Genomic DNA, 16,517 nt, shown 5'->3' with positions numbered 1-16,517 from the left:
CCAAGCTGCCATTCAGTTCCTACGACTGAAAACAATGACCTATCTCAATTGAAAGCATGTAATCACCATTCCAAATAGAGGGAAAAAGAGTATTTACATGCTGCATTCACTGTTTGCACATGAACAACATGAAAAACTTAACATGCTTACTTACGTCACTGTGTTTATACACACACCAGATGTATGTGCATGTATATCTATTTCAAACTACTGTGAAGAAACTACGAATTCATAATTTGTAATCCATCACCACTTTCTTGTGTGAGTTTCTCTGTCTTCCATTGACTAACAGAATTGAGCCTCTCTTATTTCACGTATGAGAAACTTGGTAGCTGTTCATAACATGAAATTCTAAACTTCTAATTTCAGAAAAACAAAGTGATCTAGTCTCAAGTCAAGATATGAGACTAGGGGCAAATTCTCAAAACAAAATTGGAAGATCAAAGTACAGTGTATAAATAAATGAGGAAGAAGAATAGGCACAATTTAGCATGCTTTGGTCCCCCATTTTCTCTGCATTGCAGGAAGTTTCTCTTCTGATTTAAATTTTTAGTCAAGAAAACCTACCTGAAACTGTGTGAACCCTTTAAAAATGAAGTTCTGTAGCGAAAACATCAGTTGAAAAAGCCCTCAAATGTAAACTCTTACAATTGACTGCATATCTTATTGCAGCAGCTAACATTTCAATCAAGAAAAACTTCAGAAAAATATTAATATAAACGTACATAGTTTATAAAGACAAAAATAGCTTTACTAACCCTTTTGTAAACATACAGCTTTCAGCACGGGCCAGTACAGTCATTATTCAAACTCCTCAACCAGGCCTGTTCATTTGCTATGGTCTCTTAATCAGCTCTGCACTGCATACGTACCTATAAATAGATAAGTTAGTCTAAGAGAAGCCATCCTCATGTATCTGGAATGGACTTCACACCTTTACATATGTCAAGACAAAAAGCAAACTACTATGCCAGTGCAGTGCAAATTACTATACACATGAGATAACAGCACTGTTTTGATGAAGACAGTCTTGTATTACAAACAAGTCTCCAGAGCTGATTTTTGCAAAGACTTAGAATTTTGACTAATTGAGGGAGATTTTAATGGAAGTGATGGAACTTTAACCCTACACAGCCATGATGCTCCCTCTTTCTGAAAAATACCATGCTCCTGCAGGAAACGATGAGAACTCAGCTGGTTCCAGACACAGGAACCAGGTCTGTGTGGAAGCAATGTAATATTTTACAGACGTAAACACTGAGATGGAGACTTCAAACCCGTAACTGAGAGACCAGTTAAAAAAAAAAAATTATAAAATGAACTTTGTTTTGGGACCAGGTACCAGAAAATTAGTTCCTTACTCATGGTGTTCACTTGCTGTGCATGAGCAAACATTTGGTTCCTTTACAGCCGTCACAATTTCTTATTTCATGTACCTCTTAACTTTGCTCCTGCTCTGAATTTATGAATGTTGTGCTAGTCATATACTTTTGATATTTAGTTCTATATAGTATTATCTGCAACAGTTTAAAAGTGCTTTATTTAAGTTAATTTCCGATTCATCAACAGTCATAACAAGAAATAATCCATTCTAGAGTCACTGTGAGACTTGTTACTCAATGACTAAGCTTCATGAAAATAAATGTGAACTACGCAGAATATAACTGACATCCTTCATCTACGTGGAAGAGTATTTAAAGCAAACAAGCTGTGGCCACAGTCTGTATGAGTACACTCTGGTCCTCTGAAGCAGTCTCTCACTGCATTAAAGAACTGGAAACATACTCCATTTAAATGTCAATTTTAACTTAATGGTCTAAGAAGACAAATACATAAATATATTTTTACATAGGCACAATATTCAGTCAGTGTCCTTGAAAAATTAACAAAAAAAAACCTTCAAAGGAAACACAGTTCATGCGGCATGGCATGTCAACTTCTAGACAAATAAATCTATTCTTGGAATTATTATACCTTGAATAAAAAAAATATTTTTTTTTTAAATTAACCATGAAAAGGGCTCTAAAGCTAAATTTTATCTCAAACCAAATCTGTTGAAAGTCAAATTATTTGCTAGGATTAATAATAAACATGCTGAATGATTAATTTTAAAGCCAAAGTGTATACCATCAAAAAAGGGAAGATACCCTTTTCCTCTCTAAAACTCTTCAGTACCTGCTATTCTGCTACTCACTTGATTCACTGTGAATCACACAACAGAAGGAAGCTACAAACGAGCATAAGTAAATTATTTATTTTGAAGGGAGGGATGTATATGGTCTGGTAAGTTTATGATGACAAAAGAAGATCTGCATCTTATCTCACCAGAAGTTCAACCTCAGGAGACTGAAATGTTTGCCAGCATGTTCTAAATCACACAGACACCAATGAATGTGGATCTTAATTGCAGAGATTAGATGACCAGAAGTTTCCACTACCATTAATGAGCTAAACTGAAGAATATTGATCAGATGTTTTCTGTCTCAGCAAGCTGATTCCACAAATCACAGGTCTGGAAACATTTCAAGAAGGAGATGAAAGGTTTCCAAACCAAAACTAATCCCTCTCAAGAGAAATGCATTTAATACAAAGCTTTATTAGCAAATACTTGAATGACAACATTAGCATAAGAAATTAACATTATTTCCATAAATGACTGTAAAACAATCTACAGGGGAATGATTTGGAGACAGTAAGGAAGGAAAAAATCAGCTCAAAAGCAAATGAGGAATTGGTTGAAAAAACTGTGAAGGCAGACTGATTTTAAAGAAAAGCCATACAACTAAAGAAGAAAAAAATCTTGTAATTAATTTGCTACAATAACATCTATTGGATCAATTTCCTACCAGTAGCCCCACACGGACAGTTCTGCTATCCTCAGGAGGACTATGTTTGGACTTTTTCCTGTGCTCAAAAGTTGACTAACTTTAACAGACACTCACAGCTCAATCCCATACCCCTACCTATAAGTAGCTAAGTTATATGAATAGTTTGATCGGAGTTTTTACCACTGAGAAACCTACATGACTATCCAATCTCAGGCTTATTAAATGGTGCTTTTTGAGCTCACTGATTTGTGTGATGATTAGAAATTTCATCCACAATTTCTGTGTGAAAGCTACAAATGGCTAAGAATTTACTGCATTTCTGCCTTAGCAATCAGTTCCACAGTCACATAAAAGTTCTGTTGACAAAGAAATACTTTCCCTCTCCTATTCAAACATTGCTAACTTTCAGTTACCAGATCAAGTTATGTCTTTAACAATTTCAAAAAATTTCAACTGTTGGATATTTTATCTCCATTTCAATCTTTCTTTTCTACTGTCAAGTTTCTTAATATCCTGTTCAATAAACTGAAACTTATTCAGCTTCATGAATATTCTTGAATCAAGTGAAATTCTAGGATACTTCTCTGACATTTTTCCTTTTCACTGTTTTTCAACATCCTTTTTAGACTGCTGTCTTTGGAACAAGACACAAAACTCAGTGGTAACTGCTGAAAGAATATTAACATCGCTTCCTTTAACAAGATCATTAGTAAAAGTTAATTCTCTGTGTGCGTATGAATTTTTAAAAGATTTGTATCTGCTCTTCCATAGCTTCATGCACAGGCTTATATACAAATAACCCTCATAAGTTTAAGGAAATGGGTCTAAGACTGAAAATATTCTTCTCTATGTATGACTTCACCTGCTGTTGCTGTCACACAGTTGACTAACCAATTTGCTTTCAGTATCAGTGACTAATACTTTTTGTTCAGGTTTTACAAGAAAGAGATCCACACTTTCTCTGGTAAAATATGTTGCAATTAAAATTATTTATAAAAATATACAAGTTTTGAGACAACAGTTCAATCTTACGAAACTGCATTAGAAACATGCTTTTTTGATTACTTCACATTATCAGTTTTAAGATCTCTTCCTATTAGCTAGCCCAGCTGATGGATGACAAATATCTCATATATATTTACAAGATTAATCCTTTGAAAGTCACAAACAAAACTTATTGGAATTAGCAGAAAAAATTTCAACATATTTTGGAATGTAATTTAATGCCTAGAACTTACTAATGGCTACTACACAAAAATTTATAAAAGGTTTGATTAAATAAACAAGAGAAGCTTTTCTCACAACAACCTATACAGAATTTCCATGATATTTTATCCCACTTGCGAAATGGGATTTATCAGCCTTAAACAGAATTTTCTGAACTGAAAGGTCTTCCAGGCTTACCATTATCCAGTGAAACCATACACCTTTGAAGACTACCAACTGAGAACTGCAACTTCAGGCTGTTCCAATTTGTTTCATGAAAAACAAAAACCACCCAACATACATCTCTAAACAATTAACTTACCAGTGGGATTTTAACTAAAACATGTATTTATATAACATGAGGGCTCTGATAAGAGCAACAATTTTAGATTTCATTACTTCAACAATGAAATTACCTGCAATTTCAAATGCCCAAAATCACAAAGCAAATATTTTTGCAGAGTTTTGATCTATAGGATATTAACTACCATTAGTCATTACAGTGTCACTTTAATATAGAACCAGATTTGAACATTCATCATGGCAATTTAATTTTATTTTCTTAGATAGAATACATATTTTATCTTTGTAAGCAAATTTGCCAAAATAAATTCTTGTCTACCCTACTTCACTGTCTCATTATCAAACAAAAACATTTTAGTTTAGTTTACTAAGTCTATTGTACTTCCCATTATTACTAGAATAATCAGAGAATTCTGGTCATTCATATAAGATGCATATCTCATGAGAAAAATAGTCCTTTAAATTGAGTTATAGATTAAAATTACCAGTGAATTCTTGAGAAGAAAGGATTTCATTTTCATACAATAAAAGATGTAATCCGTTCTTCATGGGAGAACACAGGAGAGGAAATTGCCAGTGAAAGACAATTGTGGAACAAAGTCATCACAATGGAAGGATCTGCTCAACAACCTGCATATGACCCAAACCCATGGGAAGTTACCTATCAGTTTTACAAACGGCAAATCGCTGTCTTCTTCCCTATTTGATATCAAGCAGAGCTGATAGAAATACTGAAACTTCTGATCTCCCATCACTTCTATTCTGCCAGAAGTTACCACAGATCTGCTAATGAAGCTGCTCAAAAGTAATCTCTAATTAATCTGAGTCAAAGTGAGCTAAACCCAGAAAAGAGGTAATAACAAAGTTTTACCAATCTGTCTCATTTTGACACAAAGGGGTTGGGAAAGAAGTTGCAGGGAAAGGTTATCCATATAATCCAAGCAGTGCAAAACACAGCTGAGAAGTGAAATACTATGTGTTCTGGGATGAAAGAAGAAAATATATGCAGCAAAACTACTGCTTCCCATGCTAAACTAAGAACATTGCAACTGTCTAGCAAAGGCCTTTCAAAAGGCTGTGTCCTTCCTTGCACAATTTTAAAAGGAGTAAACTGTTCAGAAAGCACTGAAGTGCTGCGAATAATATTTAAATTCTGTGCTTGCCAGATAAACCAGCTGATTTTTAATGTGCATTTTCATCTGACACACAAAAATACTTTCAAGCTTCTTGCCATAATAAAAACCAACTTTACCTTGGTATGACAAAAAATGAACCACTGAACAGGACTGTATTCTTTTATGTTCTAAATTAAGTCTGAAAATTTTCCTAAATGGTAATACTGTACCTGGAATAAAAATATAAGAATCCTGAAGAAACATGTTCAAACTTCATATTTTCATTTTCATATGGAATATTTGAATTAAGTGAATGTGCATGTGTATACACATCTACATATGAAGGTGTTTGAAACAACTTGGCAAGAGTTGGGGTTTTTTTTTCCTAGGAAGGAAGTCCAAGTCATACTACTCTTCTGGCAAATTCAGTTGTCTCATGTCAGCATTATTTGCATTCCCTATTCTACAAAGCAGTATGATGCAACTAAATATAATTCAGGGTGACCTTTTTGGGAAGTAATTTCTTTGGACGCTAAAGGAGGTCCTATGCTTATAGCACACAACTTGTTTGAAGAAGTAAATCTGGAAGCTGCACAAAAGCACAAGCCTAAGACCATGCAATTGAACAAAGATTTTTAGAATGATCCCCCAGATGAAGGCAAAACATTAGTAATTATCTTCAAGTATGTTTTCTCCAATTGGCCTTCAAATCTGTGAAGACAGATGCAGGGTTGAAGCCTAGGTTCTAACAAAAGTTTATACAAACATCTGGGTAATAGCCTTGGCATTGCTATCTTACTCTTCTCAGCAGTTTTCAAAGCTGCAGTCTTATCAGTGTTAAGTGTATTTATTATGTATAAAATGTTTAAAACACTGAGGGCGTTAGGACTAATAATATTTATTCAAAAGCCTTCTTCAGTGTTGTAGTTTGGTGCTTTTAAACAAAACAAGGACAGCACATGTAACAAGCTTAATCATCGTATTTCTTCAAATACGTTATCCACAAAGATCTATAAATTCAGCAACACAATATAACTACATTTATACTGAACTGCAATTCAGATTCTGCTCTCACCTATGCTTTCACTACTGACACATAAAAACATTCAAGAAAAGTAAAATCATAGCTTCAATCCTCCAGTTGTTCCAGGCATTAACAGAGTTCAAGCAAACTCCAGGGTTACACTTCCAGTGTAATCAGCTTAGGATGAAAGGCTGTAACCCTGGAGGGAGCAGACAGTACGTAACCCCAAGACTAGGGTCTGCAAGTCCAGGAAAAAGGCCTTATATTCCCGGCTTCACAGCCTTCACAGAGCTATTCTTCATAGTTCCAATATGGCTGGAAATAACAAACCTCACCCTCTCCTGAGAGCATACCACCATGGAAAAAAATTTACAAGTGTGTGAACTGTAGTAGATGACTTGGCTCCGTACAGGAAATAGATTCCATCAATTAAATGGAAACAGAATCATCTGGGCTGAGGGGAGCCTGCCAGTTCAAGACAAGCTGAATGGCATCGTGGGAGTAACTGATTATTCCATGGGCAGTAAAACTGACTGCTGGCCATCTTCAGCAGGGCTATTCCAGACCCTGCTCAAATCTCTTCTCTGTCAAGTGATCAAGCTTTTATGCAGTTCTGGGCCTAATTAAAGGCCAGAAAACGGTGGTCATGATGGAGAAGTCATATACTGATAGCTGCCACCTACAGAGATGGAAACAAGGCAGCTAATGGGAGGGAGATGAGACAGCAGGTATTCCAGATGCAAATCTAGTTAACCTACAAAAACTGAAAGGTAGCTGAGACAAAAGTAACCATGAAACAGCAGTGTTCAGTAAGATATATCAAATTTCAAAAGCCCCAGGTAGTGTCTAGGACATAACAAATGTCCTAAAGAAGAGAAAAATCATCTAAACAGCAATGCTTGCAAACAGGTGATGAAAGTCAGGCAAACTACTTGTCCTTCATTAACTTTACTTTGCATGCTTAAAGCAACAAACCATACTTACAAATTTAATTAATCTTCTTCTCATCCACGTAATTTAAAAGGAAGTTAAGCTAACATTGTCAAACAGTAAATAGCTTTAAACTTGAAAAAAGGATTTTATGAATGTGTTCACTTTTCCTTTCTGAACACCCTCTATGGTCATTACTTACTCTACTTCACACCACAAGTGGCAGAAATATCCTTAATTAAGACACAGAGAGTATTTACTAAGCAACAGTATACGATTAGAAAAAGTTTAACACCATATTCCATGGAGCAGCGTTAACTTCATATTTGAAACACATATTTGACAAAAGCATAAGAATTAAATTCTACCTTAAATGAAAAATTATATTTCTGAAGTTTTAAGGCTATTTCACTGAAATAACTCATCTAATTGAAGATAGATCTACACTGAAGATATCCCTAAATAACTTACTACAGAGGTCACGTGGTGATGGCAGTAAACATTCTCTAAGATACCTTTCAGAGAGTATGAACATTGACTTAACTTACTAGAGAGTGAGTGAGGGAAGACTTGGGAAGACTTGTGAGAGGAATTCTCTACAGTAAACCAGCTGTTAAGCAGCCACAACTCTAACTGCAATGACAAATCACAAAGTTCATGACTGCTAAATTTCAAGTTTGGCTGCAATTCTGCTCCTAAAAGGAAAAACTATATGAGAGTACAGACATAGAACACCTGTTACTGGAACATTTAATATCACTGAGCCCTCTTGCTTATTCAGACAGCACTACCTATCACATTTGTGATAAGAAAACATCCAAATAACAAAAACAACATTATCCGTTTCCTCTTCCTTTTTTGTTTTAACATAGAAGCAACTGAGATTTTGGAATGATATAAACAAGGAGTTGTTATGTCTTCAAACAGGGTATTTTTATAGGTCACTCTGCTCAGGTGTACTTCCAGAGAGGGAGATAATTTCTGAAGTCTCTCATCCCAAAATTTTCATTCACTTTTAGGCAATGAATTAATGTTGGCATTTCTGTTACTATCAACTTTAATGCAGTAAATTTACTCAGCATACTGGTGATAACTGAAAGATCCTTGCCTTAATAAATCTCTGTTCCAAATAACCCTGAATAATGTGGTAAAGGAATTACAAGAAAGACAAAGACACTGTTGAACACACACTGTATCCAAGCCCTATCTAGAATGGCAGGGAGTACATGCAATTAATAGGGACTGACTTTTCAGGAATAGTTGTGGGGTATTTAAGTTCCAGAGAATATATAGCCACAAATGAAAAGACAGCTTGTGCAACAAAAAGTTTAAGCCAAGTTTAAAGCAATACTGAGGAGAGCTTTGTATGTATGCTTTAAAAACAGTGAAAAGCTGATACAAATTAATTTCTAATTAATTGCAATTATCATATCCATAATGCAGACTTTTGAAGACAAAATTACTGTAGTTCCATGGAGAAGTCAACTCCATTTCTATGTTTGTCTTTCCTTGTAATACAGTTTTGTTCTAATCACTTGAAATGTCGCAAAGTTGAAGCACTGAGAAAATGAGAATTCTGAGTTCTGAGAATATATGCAGAAGATTAGAAAAATCTACCTAAAAAAATACACTCAAATAAACAACTACTTAGCTAAATCTCTAGTTTACCGTTATTCATCCATATACTTAATCACCAGAAGATTACTTACAGAACTGACAAATTTCTTACTTCCTTCTGGAACAAAAAGCTAATAAACTCTGTAAAAGCCCAAGAAAATTATTATTCATCTTTAATTCCAGAATAATGAAACTATTTATTTAAAAATAAGGCTTTAAAAAAACAAAAACACCCAATAAAAACCCACTACACTGACTATAACATGAAAAAAATAAACAGTATGGTATTACATGTTTCAACAAGCTATCATCTGGAGTATTTTCAAGGAAAATAAAATGAAGTGAGCTACTGTAAGTTATATGTATTCACCAACAATTGCATAAGTGGACTTATACAAGTTAACAAGGAGTTTTCAGATGTATTCCATAAACTTCCAGGTCTTGGCTCTGGCTCATTTCAGTGTGCAAACTGATTAGCTTCTGTTTCTCTCACACAGGAGTCTGAAGGAACTGGGTCTTTTTCTTATCTAGTCTTTCTGAGTTCAAGACTGTGCCCTTGAGCAGTCATATAAAACACACTGAGACTCCCTGCTGGTAACCCATATATCTGCAGTCTCAAGCAAGAGATTTACAGATAGCCTATAACAGCCACAAATTAGAATACATTACAGTCAAAACCTACTTACAGGATTTTTTTTTTATGTATAGCAAATTTGAATGCCATGCATAAATCACAAGAAACATACCATCTCTCAAAATATTTCACTTAAAACAGCAATTCTAAGAGCCTTCATTTGAATTACCTTTTATTTCAGGCTACTACTACAGGCTAAATCACCTGGAATCCAAAGAAAATCAAAGAAATCACTAGAGGTATAGCAGGTTAACATAAAAAGAAACATGTGTTTAGAATATTTTTAAAGCATTTACTTAAAATATATTTAAAAATCTGTAATTTTCCTTTGACTCCACAAGGTCACATGTAAATTCTGCTTTTTAACTTCTTTAAGCATCATGAAAACTCCGTCTTTCAACATAGCACACAGAAAGTGCAATCTTCCTTCCTTACTTTATTTTTTAAACTGTATGTAGGTGGCAACCAAACAAAAGAGACAGACTATGCAAATGCTATAGCAATCAGACCAAATAAAGTTCACAGCCTGCAAGCAGTTCTGCCAGTTTAGGAATGACTGCTTTCTCTAGAGGAGGTGCAAACATTATCTAGATGTAGAGAATACACAGATTAGTGTTATCAGTATATTAACATCTCTCACTTGCTTCCATGTGCTCTTCTCCTTCAACCTCAGACACTGCCACTCAGTGTGCCTCAAGGAGCACAACACTCATGCTTCAACCATTATTTCTGGTACCTTCCAACTCACAGATGATAACTGAAAACCCTTACACCTTTCCTTGCAGGCATCCTCAAAAAGGTCTTGGTTCTGGCAACCGGATTTGGAATACAGAGAAGCCCACATGATCAGAAACACCGATCATGTGAGCAAAGTCTATTTAAAAGCTAATATCGCTTTGCTTTAATAGCAAAACTGGAAGATGTTCAACCTTACTTCATGCCTATTAAAGGAAACACTGGTTTCATCCTCCTATATCCATACAGGATGACCCTCTGAAGGGTCACATTTTGGTGTTCATTGTTAGGTGTCCTTCTCCACATGTACCAGTTGTGGAAGTTTCTTTTTCAATGTGAGGATTTAATCTCAACATGCAGAGATACAGCTAGCATCACATTCCCTATTAAAAGTTTCTGAGCATCTCTGTAATTCAAGTAATTTATTCTTACACCAATGTCTACTACGAATTTGAGAACAAAACTAACCAAAATCTACCGCAAAATTTTCAGATATAGATGATCTTGATGAAGTATGAGAGAGAGTAATATGTCAAGGACTTGGTATGGCAAATCACATTTGTGTATAGTGTCAGGAATGTCAAAATTGGGTACAGGCACATCTCCTGTCCTGTAGAAAGATTGACTCAGGACTGGGAGACCTTGTCGTTTGTTTAAAACTAGAAACATTCTTAGCCAAAACCTACGTACCAGAGCCATACAAAGATACACTGGGCTTTGTCTTAACATCTTCCTTGAGAGAGAAGACCATACAAACAGTCAACCTATTTGCATGAACACCACAACAACTACAGATATAAGGCTGCTGTAAAAGTATGACATCCTGTGAACAGCCCACACACTATATTTCCAACAGTGGTGCAGCATGAAATCACATCTTCATACATACTGCCACTGAATAACACAAAGATATAAGGAACACCTCATTACGTCTGATCATAGGTTCATTTAGTCCTGTATTCAGTCTCTAACCACAGCAATAATAATGCTGACCACAACTGGTCATTACAGTTTATTCCCTTCACTCCCCCTTACGATCCACAACTGTCATATAAGAGGCATTATAATGCCTATTGCATTTCCTATCTGTTTATGAGCCATTCAAAACATGAGTTTCTCTCATCCCATTTTAAACTTGTCTCCACAGCCTCCTGTGGCAACACATTCCAGAAATTATTTGGGCAGTACCTAAAGAAAGTATATTATTTTATTAACTACAGCCACTTTCAAGAAACACCTCTTAGTGTAAGAGGTTTTGGAAAACAACAGTTCCACATTCAGCTCACTTAACATTATGAACAGTTTGAAAACTTTCATCACATACTATTCCTATTTAGACCTCTACTCTCTAGAATAAAGACTGCCAGTCCTTTGGTCTGACCTGAGAAGGCTACAGTCTCTAAAGTCCAAGTTCTCTTATAATTGATTTGCTTGCTTTGCATGCAACATAAACCAAGCTTTCACATAGACTCTTCAACAGTTTCATATTTCTGCCAGCATTTCTTTAAGTGCAAATCTATTGAAGCAATAAAAAAAGCCAGCTTTACAAATTAATCAAATGCAGTTCTTCAACACACAAGGGCCAGGTATAAATACTGGAATGAACGTAAAAATTTGGACTGGCAGAGAGATACAGTTGTAACATTTAATCACATTCCTACTGTGTTCCATGCAAGATGTAGAATAATCACTATTAAATACAAAATTTCTAGTCTCTGGAATGCTTGGTATAAATCATATTTATAAATTACTTCTACTTAAAATTCAGAAAACCTCTTTCCTTTAAGCACAAACCAACAGAAGTTTTCAATTATCTCTTGATGGCACAGCCCATTTCTTTTCTTATTTTTAAACATCTCTGCCTTGCTATCTAGGTACTCTAATGTTACCTTGCTAAGCAAAATACTCTCTGAAATTACCATATTAAAGCAATGTTACGGCAGATATTCTTCCTCGTTCAAAAATCACCACCAAACAGAAGTCAGAAATGCTTCCAATACTGGTGATACTGATTAGTATAATTCCAACAACCTGTCATTTAGAACTATAGAATCATTAAGGCTGGAAAAGACCTTTAACATCATCAAGTCCAACCATTAACCTAGCACTACCAGATGCTCCACTAAACCATGCCCCTAATCACTTCCAGGGCTGGCAATTCCACCACTTTTCTGAGCAGCCTGTTCCAATGCCTGACCACCCTTCCAGTAAAAAACTTCTCCTAATATCCAATCTAAACCTACCCTGGTGCAACTTGAGGCCTATTTCATTTTCCCTATTGCTAGTTATCTGGGACAAAAGACTGACCCCCACTCATCTACAATCTCCTTTCAGGTAGCTGTAGAACATGACAGGGCCTGAGTCTCCTCCATAACAAACTCAGTTCTATCAGCTGCTCCTCATCAGGCTCATGCTCCAAATTTTCTAATGGAACATACATTTTCTAAGGCGTGCTACTCACTAGCTCAACTCACCTTTAGACAACACAGTTAATGAAAAGAACATTAACATACTTACTTATCTCTTTGAATTAATTAAGCTTTTTAAGCTCATTAGACTTTGGTATAATCAGATGACCTTCCCTACTCAGACTACTACTTTCTTAGTTCAGCAGACTCAGCAGTGTGCTCAGGCAGCCCTGAGGGCAAAGCCCATCTCAGGGTGCATTGAACACAGCACATCAGGAGACCAAAGAGGAGATGATCCTCCTTATGTTCAGCCTTGGCATGGCCTCAGTGTGGGCCTTGCAGTTGAAGAAGGGTATGAAGGTCCTTGAATGCATCCCTAGGAGGGCAAGAAAGTGGCAGGAGGGCTGGAAGAAATGTCCTGCGAGTAGTGGCTGAGACTTTGGGCTTGTCTTGTTTGGGGAAAAGGAGGATAAGGAGCAATCTCATTGCTCTTTCCAGCTTCCTGAGGAGGGTAAGGGGAGAGTGAGATGCTGATCTCTTCTTGTTGGTATCCAGGGACAAGATGTGTGGGAATTGTTCACAGCTTCACCAGAGGAGATTCAGACTGGACATTAGGAAGCACTTCTTTACTGACAGGGTGGTCACAGAGTGGAACAGGCTTCCTAGAGAGGTGGTCAATGGATCAATGCCCATAATAATAGGCTTTAACTTCTGGACAGCCCTGAATTGGAGAGGCAGTTGCATGATCATGGCATTTCCCTTCCAACTACAACTATTCTGTTAAATTCTAGTTTACAGCTCCAGTCTTACAATGAATTATCAATCAAACTTTGGAGACTTTACAGTTTCCATTATTATTAAATTTCACAGATGGAATGCTGTCTTTAACATTTAAGCTCTGTGGTGCAAAATTAGCAATCCAAATTTTCTTTTCACAACACGTCCAAACCCTGGAAAGACCTGTCACTAGCAGGAAGCAAAATGCAATGGGTTTAAAATACTTTTCTTGTAATGTCAGCCATATAGTGTCTCTGAAAACACAATTACAGTAGTTATAGTAGTGTTTATCTGGATTTTGCTTACTTGACCTGACCAGTTCAATTCACAGCCATTCAAGCATCAGGGATACACTGAATCCATATTTGGTGCATTAGTTAGGGACTTGCTTAGAAGGGATGAAATTAGACAATCTTCATAATTTATGATATCTTTATCTGTTTTTATGAGCTACAAACCCTTCAACCTAATAAAGAAATTGTACTAATGTCTAACTACACTCAAAGGATCAAACTGTTTTAAGTATTGATTCTAGCATTTAATAATACTCTGTACTATGGAATTAATACCTATATGTCTACAAGCTGGATAGGTTGTCTCAACTTTATTTTGACAACTACTCCAATGCAGCATTTATGTTTTTTTCCTTCTGTCACAGTCTCATCAGAAACTGTGAGTTTTCCTATTAAAATGATTTCTTCATGTACCCATGTGTTCAACCAGTAAGTTGATCTTTCTGGGAGAAAAAAAACCCAAACGTGTTTAAAGCAATTGATAACTGAAGCCTTGTGTTTACAGTGGACTGCAATACAGATATATTAGCGGGGCAATTCAAGCTTCCACCCCACAGCAACTCCGGAGTAAAGGAGACTGCGTATTTGAAACATCAGTAAAAGCCATCCATACACTTGTTACTGACAACTGCAGTAACTTAATTAAAGCAGTTGCCACAGTGACATTTCACAGTTTGATTCTAACCACAAAGATCAAGACTGAAGCCACAAAACAATTTCTAACAGGCTCTGACACTTGTCAAACAACATCCATCAATATTCGATTATACTTAACATGAAACTTGCAAATTCCAATTGAAATACTGAATCTTGCTAGTGAATTCAGTTACACTGAGTCTCTCCAGAGGAGTTATTTTACCTCAAAGAAATACTGGGTAAAGTTAAATTTTGTACGAGAATGTTTGTAAAAACAATTAACCAACAACTTTCATGAAGTATCATTAAGAGTCACTTTAAATTACAGAACTAAAATAATATAGACAAAATGCATTAAACATCTAGAAGCAAAACAAATACAATATTTGCTTCCAGATCTCACCGAACATTGTCCTGAGCACTTGCGCAACAATTAAAAGATTATTTCAGCAAATTAGGGCACAGTGCTATTACAAACAAAAAGCTAAACAAGCCTCTCAAAAACACTGACAAAGATGGACCTCAATACTTACCCATCATTAGAACATGTCAAAAATTCTTCCTTTATTTTTGGATGCCAACAGCCTGAATTGAGCATTGCTGTGTGACCCTGATGAAATAAACACAAAGATGTAAGATGTTTTCTAAGGTTTTATATATTCTCCCCTGAATCCCTGAAGTGGAATCACATGAAAGCTGAAGGCCAAATCAGACCCTTCTGACCACAAAAATGACTGACTGGCATCACAATGATTTAACAGATGTACTCTATTCATTTCGTTCTTGTTTGTTTTCGTTTCTGAATTAGAAAACCCCTGACATTATCCTATTTAATTTTTTATTTCAGAAAATGGCATAGAATAATACTTATTTTTCTCTTGGGGGAACTGTAATGCAGAGAAAGGATGAAACAACAGGCATCAATACAGTGTCACAATTTTTTCAAGCTGCAGAAAAATAAAAGGAGTAACAGTAACAACCAGGGTGACACAATACACACACTCAATGTCACTCTATGCTAGCCAAAGACCTTGTTGGAGAAAACTGAGGAAATAGAATTTGAGAGTCAAAATGGCTTTAACCTCAGGTGAACGTTTCATAAAACATTCATGATGCAAACTGAGTAGTCTGCTCTGTTTCTTTAAGACTGAAAAAACCAGAAGGTAAGGATTTTATGCAAAGTAAGCACTTGACATTATGGTGACTATGTCTATAACTACACTACTGGACTATACATTGTCCAGTTGGGTTTACTTTAAAGTACGCACACATATTCACTGACTACGTTCAAAAAGAGAAATTTGGAAACTACTCCTGCAATACTGGAATTACTTCACTTTGTTTTAAGTGCAAATATGGAGAGAAATACTGAAAAGTTAATGAGGCGATATAACAAATATTTTAGCATTTTGACTGTTGGACCACAATACACTGGAATTCTAGACATTTACAAGAGAAATAAAATCTGAATTATTTTTAAGGAAACAAGAACTAAAGCAGATATTATTATTTGATGGGTTTATATCTGTATCACCAGCCAAAAGAAATACTCATCTGACAAGAAGAGCCTTAGGCAAAACAGCATTTAGCCTAGTTATTTGGCAATATGCTTTATAAGCAATAAATAGACCAACTTTATCATCAGTTTGACCAGTAGGTTTTATCATTACTTTTTAGGCCTAAGTTATTTAAAAAAAACTGATCTGAATTTAAATCATCTAGGTAAACAGAATCCTTGTCTGTGGAAATACAAAGGTAAAGTGGTCAAAACCCAGTCAACTGTGGTTAAAGTACTTCAAAACTATGAATGAACCCTTCCCAATCTGCATTTTCAACCACCATTAAAAATACACACATTAATGCTTATTAGTCTTACACTCACAGCATGCAGGAAACAAAACAAGTACATCCAAGCCCTGTCACAAAAGAGGTAAACTGTATCAGCAAAAGAATGGAGGGTACAAGAAAAGCAAGAATTTGGACCAGATCAGTAGCTGGGGTTCTTTTTTTG

At 35.8% G+C, this 16,517-nt stretch overlaps 1 protein-coding gene across 1 annotated transcript in view; it reads right to left on the bottom strand.

Moving 5' to 3' along the window:
- Nucleotides 1-16,517, bottom strand: part of LOC103799784 (WD repeat-containing protein 70) — a gene marked incomplete at both ends in the record, with an annotated part of 39,870 nt that overhangs the window by 12,888 nt on the left and 10,465 nt on the right. The window contains one exon of the mRNA XM_009072132.1: nucleotides 15,040-15,116. Within this exon, the coding sequence (XP_009070380.1) occupies nucleotides 15,040-15,116 (77 nt within the window). The remainder of the gene's footprint in view (nucleotides 1-15,039; nucleotides 15,117-16,517) is intronic.

Source organism: Acanthisitta chloris, unplaced genomic scaffold (genome assembly GCF_000695815.1).
Source record: "Acanthisitta chloris isolate BGI_N310 unplaced genomic scaffold, ASM69581v1 scaffold7623, whole genome shotgun sequence".
Taxonomy (NCBI): Eukaryota; Metazoa; Chordata; class Aves; order Passeriformes; family Acanthisittidae; genus Acanthisitta; species Acanthisitta chloris.
Note: the sequence above shows the minus strand (reverse complement) of the source record. Positions and strands in the feature narration are given on the sequence as shown.